We start from the raw sequence: 12,183 nt of genomic DNA on the forward strand, positions 1-12,183 counted from the left end.
ACCCGGCTGATACGGAGACCCTGCTCTCAGGTGGGGGTGGGGACAGCAGGCTCCTTTGTCCCAATGAAAAGTTCTAGAAATGCATCTAATTCCACCCGCAGTCTCCTTGGCAAACGGGGGACAACTGCCCAGCCTCATTAAATGTTCGGGTTGTAAGGGACCCAATGAAGGTTGGCATTGGTTCAAGAACTAAAAAACCTGAGGCCTGGAGAGGAGGGATGATTTGCAAGGTGGCAATGTTAGGTCTAGAACTCTGACGCTCCAGACTCGCTGTACCGTGCTCTTCCTTCCAGGAGTAGGATGGCACAGCGGGAAGGCTGCAGTAAAACAAGGGGCGAAGCTTAGGGCTTTGCTAAATCTGATTATTAAAGAGAACTCTGTGCCCCGTGGAAGGAGGCAGGACAGCGTGTTGCAAGTAAGAGAGGAGGTTGCCTTATTTAAATATTCGGAGGCACTCTGAGCTCTGAAGCTGAAGTCTTCGCGTGGTGCTGCTCCGAGCACTTTTGCAGAAACCCACGAGGAATACGCCCCGTTTTCCCACTGTACTTCTGCCAATGCCTGACTCATCAAAGGTCTTGAAAGATCCACACGCGCGCGCGCGCACCGCCGCGTGCGCCCAGCCACGAACACAAACGCGGCTAGAGTCCCTGCTAAAGTTGCAGCCTCTAGTCGTGTTCCACCATTTGCCCTGTAGAATTAAACTCGGAAAAGGTTGGCGGGAAATGTGTGTGTCCAGAACCTACCTGGTGATTTTTAAGTCTTTAAGAACGGCGGGGGGGGGGGGGGGGGGGCTCCATCCCTGGTTAGTGGGAGAGGGAGAGGCGATACACTTCTTTCCCTAGATTTGACCTCTCTGGGGGGGGGGGGCGCGGGGGTTACACTCCTTCCTCTGGGAAGGTGTTTATTGTAAAAAAAAAAAAAAAAAATCCAGCGCATCCCCAAATTGAGACCCATCTGCGTCCTACCCTAATCTCTTCCTACAACCACTTCTAAGTTGCTCAGCACTCATAGAAGCAAAGCTCTCAAGCCACGAGCGGGTGAGCGGGTGGGCATGAGGGCGCCGAGGTCCACGCAGGGAGGCCCAGGAGGAGAAGCGCCACCGCCTAGCTTCTGCGGATCAGCGCTGCGCGCCTCCGGAGTTCTACGCGCGGGCAGGACCAAACCTCCGCGCAATCTCTCCTCTGACCCGAAACCAGCAATTAAGTACCCTTTCCCCTTTGCCCCAGAGCCACGGAGGAGGCAGCCCACATACTTAGCCGTAGTGCGGCGACTTCAGATACTCTTGCTGGGGCCCCAGGTTAATTAGCCAGTAAGAAATAGCGAAAAATGGGCGTGAGTTAAAGTCAGCCATCCTTCGGGAAACCCGAGGTGCCCCGGTACCCCGGCGCTAGGCAGTCTCGACTGGGCCCGGCACTGCCCTTTCCCGTGGAGTGGTCGGAGTTGCCTGCGCGAAGGGCCGAGAAAGCACGGCTCTGCAAGACCGGGACTTGCGCCGCGCTCGAAGGACCTCGGGGGCTGCTTTCGTTCCCCGCTCAGCGTATCCTACCTTCTCGCAGGGCGCTCGGCCGCCTGCGCTCCGTTGTGGACCGGACGCGCCTCCAGCAGCTCCGGCTGACGGGCCGTGACGCGCCGAGGATCCGGCAAATCACCGTGGCCGCCTGCCGAGAGCAGGGCCGGACTTCGGCCAGGCCACCGGGGCCCAGGGATCCCACCTGAGGCCTGCCAGGGGAAGGACAGCTTAGGGGGCCTGTCCCAGTCAGGGAATCAGCAAGTCGAAAGGGAAAAATGCGATTCAGTTGTTGGGAAAGGGGACAGAGAATCCCTAAAGTCCCAGGTTTTTTTTTTTTTTTTTTTTTTTTTTTTTGTATTTTGCACTGAAAACAAAAACGGTTAAAGAAGACACCCTACTTCCGAAAAAAAATTTTTTTAAAAAAAACGCGAAACCTACTGACACCCACGCAGAAGGGAGTTGGAAGCATGGCTTCTGATTGCTACTCTGGGTGGCGAATTTTAAAGTAGTGGATGAATTTGGTCCACTGTGTAAGGGCCTAGGGACTGCTATGCTACTTTTCAGACCCAAAGTGACTGCAAAAAAAAAAAAAAAAAACCAACAATATGTATCTAGCTATACATATAGATAGATACATATATATGTATCTATCTATATATACCCACAATTAAGAACCACGATGCACTTCTTTCGTCGTTTTGTCATTACACATTTTGGCGTTTGCAAAAACAAAAGGGTTTTTTGGGGGGTTAACCAATTCCATTCGGGAGAGGATGTCAAGATAAAAAACAGAGGCGAAACTAGGCGGCCAGTGCATGGGGGCCTAAGGAAGAGCGGAATTTCAATCTCGCTTGATTGAGGCCGCAGCCCCTAGCATTTTCTAAAACAAAACACATCCCGAAAGGAAAAGAAAAAATGTAGCCCCAAAGTAAAACTGGCCACAGTGAATTTGAGTTTCATGGAGAGGAAATCGCACCCAGTAATGGGACCCAATCTGAGGAAAGTAGGTGGGGGGCGGAGAGGTCGGCAGAGAGGGAGTTGTTAACGGCGGCCTCACGGTGGAATTAATGAGATTAACCCGGGCAATTAGGACGCCCGCCCAGCTCCGCCGGCCCGCGGCGGGGCGGCTGAATGGAACAGATTAGGTTAATTTCATTAATTCGCAATCCACAATCTATTTGCAGGCCCCCGTAGCCCCCTCCCCTTGGCACCTCTTCCCCTCCCCCTCTGTTCAAGCCCCCCCACCCAAAGGAACAGAAAGGGCCAAATCTGGTTCTGTTTGTCATCTGCATATTACCAGGAACTAAATCCAGGATGACGTCGACTCAGTATAAAACCAACAAGAGGTTCAGCTGGTCTAAACTCCGTCCTACCCGCGAGTTGAGTTCGGCAAACGCTGCAGCGAGGGGAGGGCGGGAGGAGGGAGAGCGGACGCAGGGGGCGGGGAGGGGCGCGGGGCTGCGCGCTCGCCGGCGCTCTCTCTTTCGGTTTGGTCCGCCGCGGGAGGAGCGTGGACCCCCCCCACTTTGAGGCTTTTTCCTCGGCGCGTCGCCGCCGCCCCCGGTCCCGGCGCGGGGCTCGGGGATGCCCGCCAGCATGTTCAGCATCGACAACATCCTGGCCGCCCGGCCGCGCTGCAAGGACTCGGTGCTGCCGGTGGCGCCCAGCGCCGCGGCTCCCGTCGTCTTCCCGGCCCTGCACGGGGACTCGCTCTACGGCGCCGGCGGCGGCGCCTCCTCGGACTATGGCGCCTTCTACCCGCGCCCCGTGGCCCCCGGCGGCGCAGGCCTCCCGGCCGCGGTCGGCGGCTCCCGCCTGGGCTACAACAACTACTTCTACGGGCAGCTGCACGTGCAGGCGGCACCCGTGGGCCCGGCCTGCTGCGGGGCCGTGCCGCCGCTGGGTGCCCAGCAGTGCTCCTGCGTCCCGACGCCCCCAGGTAGGGTCGCGCTCGCGCCGGCCTCGGCCTCGGCGGCCGGCTGCCGTCCTCAGCGCCCGGGACGTGGGTGGGCGGTGGCGCTCGCCTTTTTCGCTTTGCACAAACTTTTCTCCTCTTGCAAACCTGCCCCCACCCGACCCCCGTCTTTTCGTGGATCGGGCGCAGGCGTTTGCACAGTTGCTGCAAACTTTAGGAGAGAGTTAGCGGAGACTGTTAACAGTGCCTGCGTGGAGGAGACTTTTAGGATTTTAGAATTTAGCCTTTTAGGATTCCCTAACCGGCTTTGCGCGTGTGCGGGTGGACGCGGTCGCACGGCCCCCCCGTTCCTCACACCCTGTTTTCCGCGCACCCCCAATTCCCAGAACCCCCTTGCAGACGATTTTAAATCCAGAGTGGGTGGCGGGCGGGCGTGTGCGCGCGCGGTGGCAACGGCGGCGGCTGACCGTACGCCTTACTCTGTCGCAGGCTACGAGGGCCCCGGCTCGGTGCTGGTGTCCCCTGTGCCGCACCAGATGCTGCCCTATATGAACGTGGGCACCCTGTCGCGCACCGAGCTGCAACTCCTCAACCAGCTGCATTGCCGGCGGAAGCGGCGGCACCGCACCATCTTCACCGACGAGCAGCTCGAAGCTCTGGAGAACCTCTTCCAGGAGACCAAGTACCCAGACGTGGGTACTCGCGAGCAGCTGGCCCGGAAGGTGCACCTCCGCGAGGAGAAAGTGGAGGTAGGCGCGGGACCCCGCCGGGGCGCGCCCCACGGCCCTTCCCAGCGAAATAAGACTCCAGCCGGGTTTGCTCAGCTCTCCTCCTTGGGTCTCCCTGCTCTTTAAAAACATCCCAGCAGCGGCCTGGAGGCTACTGGAGGGCGCTTTAGGCCCAGGAAGTTGGATGAAAATACGGAAGCGGGAGCGGGTCTCCTTCTGATGGCGTGCGCGCGGGGTCCCCGGATTCCCTCTCCACGCCGGGGTCGCCCCAGGGGTGCCCGGGCATGGCGGGGGCGCGCCTTTGATCCTAACCGTTGTTTGGTCCTCCGTTGCGCAACAGGTCTGGTTTAAAAACCGCCGCGCCAAATGGAGGCGGCAGAAGCGGTCCTCGTCGGAGGAGTCGGAAAACGCCGAGAAGTGGAACAAGACGTCGTCGAAGGCGTCGCCTGAGAAGAGGGAAGAGGAAGGTAAAAGCGATTTGGACTCGGACAGCTGACGGCCGCGGGCCGGCCGTGGCCCTTGCCTAACTCGAAGGACTTGCACACCCAGACGATGCTACTTTCTTGCACACGCGCTGCCTTGCGGGAGGGGGGTCGAGAAAGACGAACGAGGAGCTGTAAATAGTGTACCGTCCGGAGGGTGGGCGCCTGGGGTCGGGCCGCGCCGGGGCTTGTCGTCCCGAAGTCCGAGGCCCCCGGCGACTCACTCCCCACGTAGTATTTATAGTTAAATTAACGGTGACAATACAATAAAGTGACGGCGATGTAGACGGGCCATATTCTGTATTTCGTACCCCACCGCCAGCACCATCTGAGGCCCCCCCCCCCACAAAAAAATCTAGTTAGTCTATAGCTTCAAAAGGAAAACTGGGCAGCTCTGACCTGCCCAAAAAAGAAAAAAAAAAGAAAAAAGAGAGACAGAAGGTCTGGGTACGAATGGTCACGGGACCGGGTGTCCTGGTGTAAACTTCGTCTGTAGGTTTCCGGGCAGGGGTGGAGAGGGCATTGCCGGCTGTCTGGGGGCGTAGCGTTGTCCCTGCGAGCAGGCTGCCTGGGATTCCTGTTCCCCCTCGCCCATGGGGAGAGCCAGGACCTTTTCCCTCCTTGCTGCCCATGCGCTAGCGGATAAGCAAGGATCTGCTTGGAGCTGAGGGATCCTGGGAGCGTCTCCAGAGTCGGTTTAGGCTTCTCACTCGGCCCTGCTCCCGCGAAATCCCCAGACCTAAGGCGGCGGGTCCGCGTGGAATTAGGCAGGCATGCCCTCTCTCCAGAAGCTTTCCTGAGTCTTTGCTGGTCTCTCTCGCCGCTCCCCTCCTCCCCGGCGAAAGTTTCTAACCCCGAAGCCCTGCTGGACAGCCCGGAGCTGTGCGCCCAAGAGCTCAGTGGGGAGCCTGCCGGTGCGGCGGGGGGGGGGGGGGGGGGGCATCGTGCTTCTCCCTGGGGGTTTGGGATGACCAGGTACACATCCTGAGCCCTGCATTCTGTCTGCCTGCAGGGCCTAAAGCACACCAGCGGCTGTGGCAGAGTCACAGTGCGGTGGGAGAGCTGAGCCTTTGGCTTTCTCTGCCTACTGTCTCTGCACTGCACGGGATGGGGCCAGAGTAGGAGAAGCCCCGGAGCGGCTGGGGCGCTGGTCAGTAGCTTGGGAAGGCCTGGAGATGCTTACCGGTGCTGGAGGAGCGCTGGGGGCGAAGATGAGAGCATGACTTCTGCACGGTTCTCCAGACCATGGCGAGGACGGAGTGGAGGCCGAGGGCCAGCAAGAATGGCTTTTAATAGGTTAAACTTTATTGGGTTTGTGCTAAATCCATTTTATAGACGGGTTCAGAGAGCGTCCCGATGTGTCTGCTAACGAGGAGGTGAGCTCGTGCCTTCTCCTGGGCCGCCTCCGGCAAGGAGCACAGCACACACAAAGTAACCTTTTTTTTTTTTTCTTTTACAAGCGGTAGTTTTTTGTGTGTGTTTGTTGTTTTTTTTTTTTTTTTTACAGCGTTTATCGGGTTTAAAAGGTAGAAGCAACTCTTGGAGCAGGTGAAAGCACTTAGGAAATAAGGGGTGGCTCCCAAACAGCACCTTTTAAATAAAGAGGATCCCTCAATGAAGGAGGTGGGTAGCAGTTTGGAGACCAGGTCTACCTCAAGGGGCAAGATTGCCTTGGTTCCTCTCCAGACTCCGTCATTTGTGGCGTTGGGCAAATTCCATGACTGTAAAATGGGCACAGTAAGAGCATCTGCCTTTCAGGGGGCTTGTGGACCTGAGGCACTATCTATCTCATTAAAGGGAGAATGACACCTAGTACGGGGGAATCTTTCATGGCTACTTATTTTTTCTTAATGTGATTATGACATATTATGTCAGACAGCACTTCAAGATTTATGTACGTTATCTCATTTTACCTTTCATGTACTCTGAGATGGGGAATGTTTTCACCGTTTTACAGACGAGGAACCTAAGGTTCAGAAAGGTTAAATACTTTTTGACAACATTCAGCTTGTAAGAAATAAAGGGGAGACAGCATCTTTGCCCAAGTAAATCTTATATTATAATTGGAAATGCTTCCACTAATGTCATTTCTGGTGAGAAATACTCAAAGAAGCTGTTCCATTAATTTCAAATGAATCTTGCAATGGCCATTACGGTACCTCCTCGTTAGGTATCGGACTCCCAGGGGGAGAGCCTTGTTTGCCCCACCCCTTCTGTATCACTGTGCCCAGGTGCTGCTCTCTGTCTCATTTGGAGAGGGGTGAGGCCTGTCTTCCACCCTTCCTCCAGTACTCCCTTAGTCTAGAACATTCTGACATACAACAGAAGCAGGCAGCATCATTTCACCCTGAGAAATCTGACGTCTCCAGAACTCTATAACCTCCTGTGTGTCTTTCTCCACAGCTTGTCCCTAGACTCCTTATAAATGGGATCTTTCATTAAAAAAAAAATTGTATTTGTCTAGCCTGGAGAAGTGTCCTCAACAAGTGACAGGGAGGCGGATTGGCGGGAGGGGGGGAAGGTTCTCAGATACACCTCCCCCACAGGCACCTGGCGAAAAGCCGCAGCTAGTGGGGTGTGCAAGGAGGGGGGCAGGATGGGGAGCAGGCCGGCTGCTCCCAGCTTGGCCTGGGCGGGGCCAGGATGGCAAGAGAAAGCTCCCCCTTGTCCAGGTCCTCACGCAGGAGGACCCGGCAAAGCACTTTAGTATCGGCCCAGCCCACAGGAAATAAACATAACAGACATCTGGAGCAAAGAGGGAAATGTCAGGATGCTCTGATTACAGTCCAGCCACCTCCTCCTGCATTCCCCAGGCAGCTGTGGGGCTCAAACCTTTGTCTTAGCCTGGCTGTTGGGGTCAGGGAGGACCACATGGTGTCTGAAAGCAGAAGGCTTTCAAGAGCTGTCTTTGGACCTTGTAATTGTCTTGGGTGAGAATTTGGATCCCAGTGTTAGGAAAGTCATGTGTATGTGTTCACGTGGGTGGGACGTAAGCCAGGTGACGGGCGAAGTGGTTTCCGGTCTTCACAGCGTGTCCCCCTTCCCGCTTGAAGGTGTTCTCCCCATTTCACCATTGAACAAACTGAGGCATAAAGTTATCACAAAGGGCCAGGATGAGAACTGCCATCTCCGAGGGACAGGGCTCTTTTCCATAAATCAGGCTGCCTCACAGAACCCAGGCTGTTCTTTCCTGGTGGTGATGGAAGTGAAGGCAGTTGTCCCTGGGGGGACACAGCAATTAATCTGCCACGAGGTGCCAGACAGGCTCTGGCAAAGGACAATGGTGACCATTAGAACCCCTGACATCAGTCTAGCACTTTCGACTGTCAAGCCCCCTTCTACAGGCCTCTCGAGCCCTCAGGAGGTGGGAGTCGCAGCCCATTTTGCAGATGGGAAATGGAGGTTCAGAGAGACTAAATGCCTTCCCTGGGACACTTAGTAAAGGGCAGAGAGGACCTGAGCAGAGCCTCCACCTGCCTCTTGGGATTGGTGGCAAGATATGGGGTAACGACTTCCGGGTACCCCAGGTCACCTGAGCCAAGGAGGCCCTTGACTGCAAGGAGCTGACCAGTAAGAGACCATGGAGTGTATGGGGGAAGATGCTCGGCCCCTTGCTCCAGGGAGGGTGCGATCATCTTCTTAGCCATGGGCTATGCAGGGGGGATGGGGGAGGGGGAAGGGCGTAAAACAATTGCTTTACGAATCACACCCTTGGAGAGAGTATCTCAATGACAGTTCTTCAATCAAGTTTGCCTTTTACTGACTTTGGAACTTTGAGCTAACATTCTAAGCCTTGTGAAAGGATGTTGTAAAGGATGTCGTTTCAGTGGGTGTGTGTGAGATCAGGTTGGCGGATTCCTCCTTTCATTTCTTGGCATGTGGGAGAAAATGGGGGCCGAGAGGTAGGGGTGACAGGGCATGCTTTTTCTGAATTGTACGAGGTTTTCAGTAAAATAGTTCAGGCACCAAGTCCCCCACCCAAAGATCGCTGCGTCTGTCACCTAGGGTCCCCCCAATGAACCCTCCTTTGTTCATTGCGCATCCAATCAGTCACCTCTTTAAGTGAAACAGATGCTAACTTTCACCTGTTCGAAGATGGAATTCCAGCCCAGGGAGGGCAGGGCAACATGAGGTGGCGAGTGGACAGCTGGGTGGCTGGCCCTTAAGTCACACTGGTCCAAGCCTCCATCCGGATGGGACTGTGTGCTTGTCAAGTGACCTGGAAGAGGTTCCTTCTTCACCTGCAAAATGGGCTTGGGTAGAGGATTAGAGATAATATAAGAACCCAGCAGAGTGTCTGACACATTTATTATTGTGTGTTTTGAAAAACCACCCTCAAATCGGCTGGCTAAGGCTCTGCCTAAGTAGATTGGAATTAGAAATTCAGGAATGCACCTTGTTTTTAATTGTTGCTGGCTTAGGAGTTTATACATGACCACAGGACACAAACTCTAACGAAATTAAATGTGATTGCCATGGGTTTAAGACAAGGAAGTATCTGATAAGGTATAATGGATTGCATTCTGCTTAAGAGCTTTAGGACATGGAGATTGACAGTGAAGAAGGGGCGAACTGGGAGCGGATTTGGATTCGATTTCCAAGTTTTGTGAAATGACCTTGAAGTTTTTCAAAAGGAAAATGAAAACCAAACACAGCATCCAGTGCCAAGCTCCTTGAAAGCTCTGGGAGACATGGATCGGGCTGGGACTTTTGGTTGTGAGGGTTTCTCACTTGTCGGTGGGACATGGGGTAACCCCGAGGTCTGTCCCTTGAGCCATGTGACAACATGGAAGACCTCTGTTTGTCACAGCTGTGTTTTAAATCTGGGCAAGATAAAAAGCCATTGTCTTTGTCTTTGCAGTGCAAATGGCCCACAGAACAAACAGGATGAATTATGGCATGTTGCGGTATTTTAAAGTGGGTCTATAATTTTTGGATTCCAGCAGCCCTCATTTGTTCTCAAGTGTCCAGCCCTGGGACGCGTCAGTGAAGAGAGATCTTAAGAATTCCTCTCCCAACCCCTCCTCCTCTCCTTAGGCATTCGTTCCACTTACACCTTCTGTTTTCCTAATTTTGAGGTCCTCCGGCGTCTGCTGACCGAATCAAGTGGCTGGGTTCAGTCAGATGAACTTCATTTAGCTGGGCGTTTGCACGCCCTCCCTTACCCTGAGCTGATTTATAGAAGCCATCATTAGTGAGATAACTTTAGCCGAGATGGACAGAGTTGCAAAGTGTCCGTATCATTTCCTCCCTGATTTACCAGTTGTACGATGACGAGCCCAGGAGATGCTTCACCCCTGCTGCGTGATCAGTGAGACTGACCCTGCAAGGGAGCGCTGCAGGTTCAGGGGACAAATTCTCCTTGTGGAACTGGGGAAGGCTGAGTGCTCTTTCCTGGCCACTGCCACCCCCCCACCCCCCCACACTCAGAACTAACACAGGGTAGCTGGTTTAAAATTTGGAGGAGGGCACAGAAATATCTAAAAAATAAGACCTCTTTGGAGAAAAGACCTCTCTTTTCCAGCAGCCTACAGTGAGAAATACAGAGTGTCGTAAGTGCGGTGTCCACAGGTCGTCCACAGCGCAGTGGCAGAGGTCCCACGTGGCTGCAGGGCTGCACAGAGGATGGAGAGGCTGTCAAGGGCATGCTACCTGAGAGGGGGAGCCTGTGGGCTTGGGAGGGCCTGTGCCAGCCAGGTAGGAGCTCACTGCAGAGACAGCCCTGGAGCCAGCGTGGTCTGAATCGCACCAGTTAACGTTCGACCAGCCAGCCTCACGGTGACTGTGCCTGTTTTACTCGTGTCCTAAAGAAATTCTTGACATCGCCTGGCAAGACCAAGCAATGCTTCTTTCCAGATGGAATAGCGCTAATCCTCCTTTGAAAATCCTCAAAGTGCTAACTCTGGGACCAGAAAAATAAAACTGCCCTTCTCCAAGAAACAGGGAAGCCCAGAGCATTTGGAAAGATCCCCCCTCCGCTAAGAAGACTCAGGACTCTGTGAAGTCGGAATCCCATCTGCTCGTTTCATCTGAAGATGTTCCGACCGAAGCCCAGATGGCTGGGACATTAGGGGCTGTGCCTGTTCAACATTGTTTTGTATTTGAGGAATAAATATTTAAATCTGAAACCAAGTGAATCACTTTCTACTGAAGTGGGCAAGGATGGAAAGTTGTGTGTGTGTGTGTGTGTGTGTGTGTGTGTGTGTGTGCCGCCCTTCCCCCCGCCATCCTAACCATAATCTGGGCATGCATGATGATTCCTGCCATGCTTGAAACCTTCAAAGAGGTGTCCCCCCTCCACTGGTGCAGGATGCCAGGAGCAGGGTGACACTCCCTCTGTTTCAGGGTTGCTGTTTTCATTTCATGTCTGCTTCTGCTGCAAGAAGACTCCCGACTTGCATGGGTTGAAACAGAGACCCCATGCCTTAGTGTGATGAAACCCCCTTGGTTTTGTTTCAGTTTCGGCCTCTGTGGTAACTGGACCCTGATACAAATGTGAGTGGATGGAAACTTAACCCTTTTCCTGACTGCAATTAAAGCTCTGAAAAGATCATAGGTCTTTATGGTTGATTTCTGTCTTTATGGAAGAGGTTTGCATTGTAGTTTCTGGTTTTGTTTTGTTTTCTTTTAAGAAGGGAAATATTTTCTGCAGTGCCAGGAGGGTGTGGTTAAAAAAAATGCATCTTATGTGTGGGAGGATCGACAGTTTCATAATCACATCCTTATCTAATCCCTTCTAAGCCTTATGAGGCTGGGTGGAAGTGTTTGCTGTTGTCCTGTTATGTAAGGACAGCTACTTCAATGGCTTTTGCCATGTCCAGCACTGTTCCGAGTGCCTTATCCTCTGCACCTTATTTAATCCCGTTCCTGCCCCTGTGAAGTTGGTATTATTGTCGCCATCTTGCAGAAGGTGAAACGACATTGTTCTTTCAAGTAAGGTCGCATCTGAGACTCCGTGTCCAGTGCTCTCTCTACACTGCCAGGCTACCTCCCTTAATAAGAACCCACCAGGAGGTCTGGGCTCCAATCTCTGCCTGGTCACCAGCAGGCGGCGTCACCTGTGAGCTTCAGCCCCCTCATTTCCAATGTGAGAGGATTATAATTTCCTGCAACACATGAAAATCACCTGGGGTTTTGCAAACACAGGTGATCAGTCATGGTAAATATATCAACGCATTAAAAATACAAGCACGTCAACAACATGATTCATTGAAGATTTTCAACAATGATAATATTAATAATGGCCTCCATTCAGTTCACAAACGTTAAAAGGGTGCCCTGTCTGTGCCAGGCACTGTTCTAGGTGCTGAGGATACTGGAGTATCCTGGAGTTCCTGGTTCTGTTGGGGGACACATTTAGTCCCCAAGCAGACGGGCTGTGATTTCAGATTTCAGGGGTAAATGCTGAGATGAAAACCAACTCTTCTGTGGAGATGGAGGGAGCTAGGGCTTGAGGCAGAGTTTGGGACATTTTATGGTGTGGTCTGATGTTGTCTGTGTGGAGAGGGGTTTCAATGTCATCTCAAGTAATCCTGCAAAGCTGGGGTG

The 12,183-nt window shown here is 53.6% G+C and overlaps 1 protein-coding gene across 1 annotated transcript; it reads left to right on the forward strand.

Moving 5' to 3' along the window:
• Positions 1-3,011: 3,011 nt before the first annotated feature.
• Positions 3,012-4,920, forward strand: GSC (goosecoid homeobox). The gene is made up of 3 exons (XM_059057135.2): positions 3,012-3,449; positions 3,915-4,174; positions 4,494-4,920. The coding sequence occupies exons 1-3, from the start codon at positions 3,095-3,097 to the stop codon at positions 4,647-4,649; spliced, it is 771 nt and encodes a 256-aa protein (XP_058913118.1). The 5' UTR covers positions 3,012-3,094; the 3' UTR covers positions 4,650-4,920.
• The last annotated feature ends 7,263 nt before the right edge of the window (positions 4,921-12,183 follow it).

This window comes from Kogia breviceps, chromosome 3, assembly GCF_026419965.1.
Source record: "Kogia breviceps isolate mKogBre1 chromosome 3, mKogBre1 haplotype 1, whole genome shotgun sequence".
In the NCBI taxonomy this organism is placed as follows: domain Eukaryota; kingdom Metazoa; phylum Chordata; class Mammalia; order Artiodactyla; family Physeteridae; genus Kogia; species Kogia breviceps.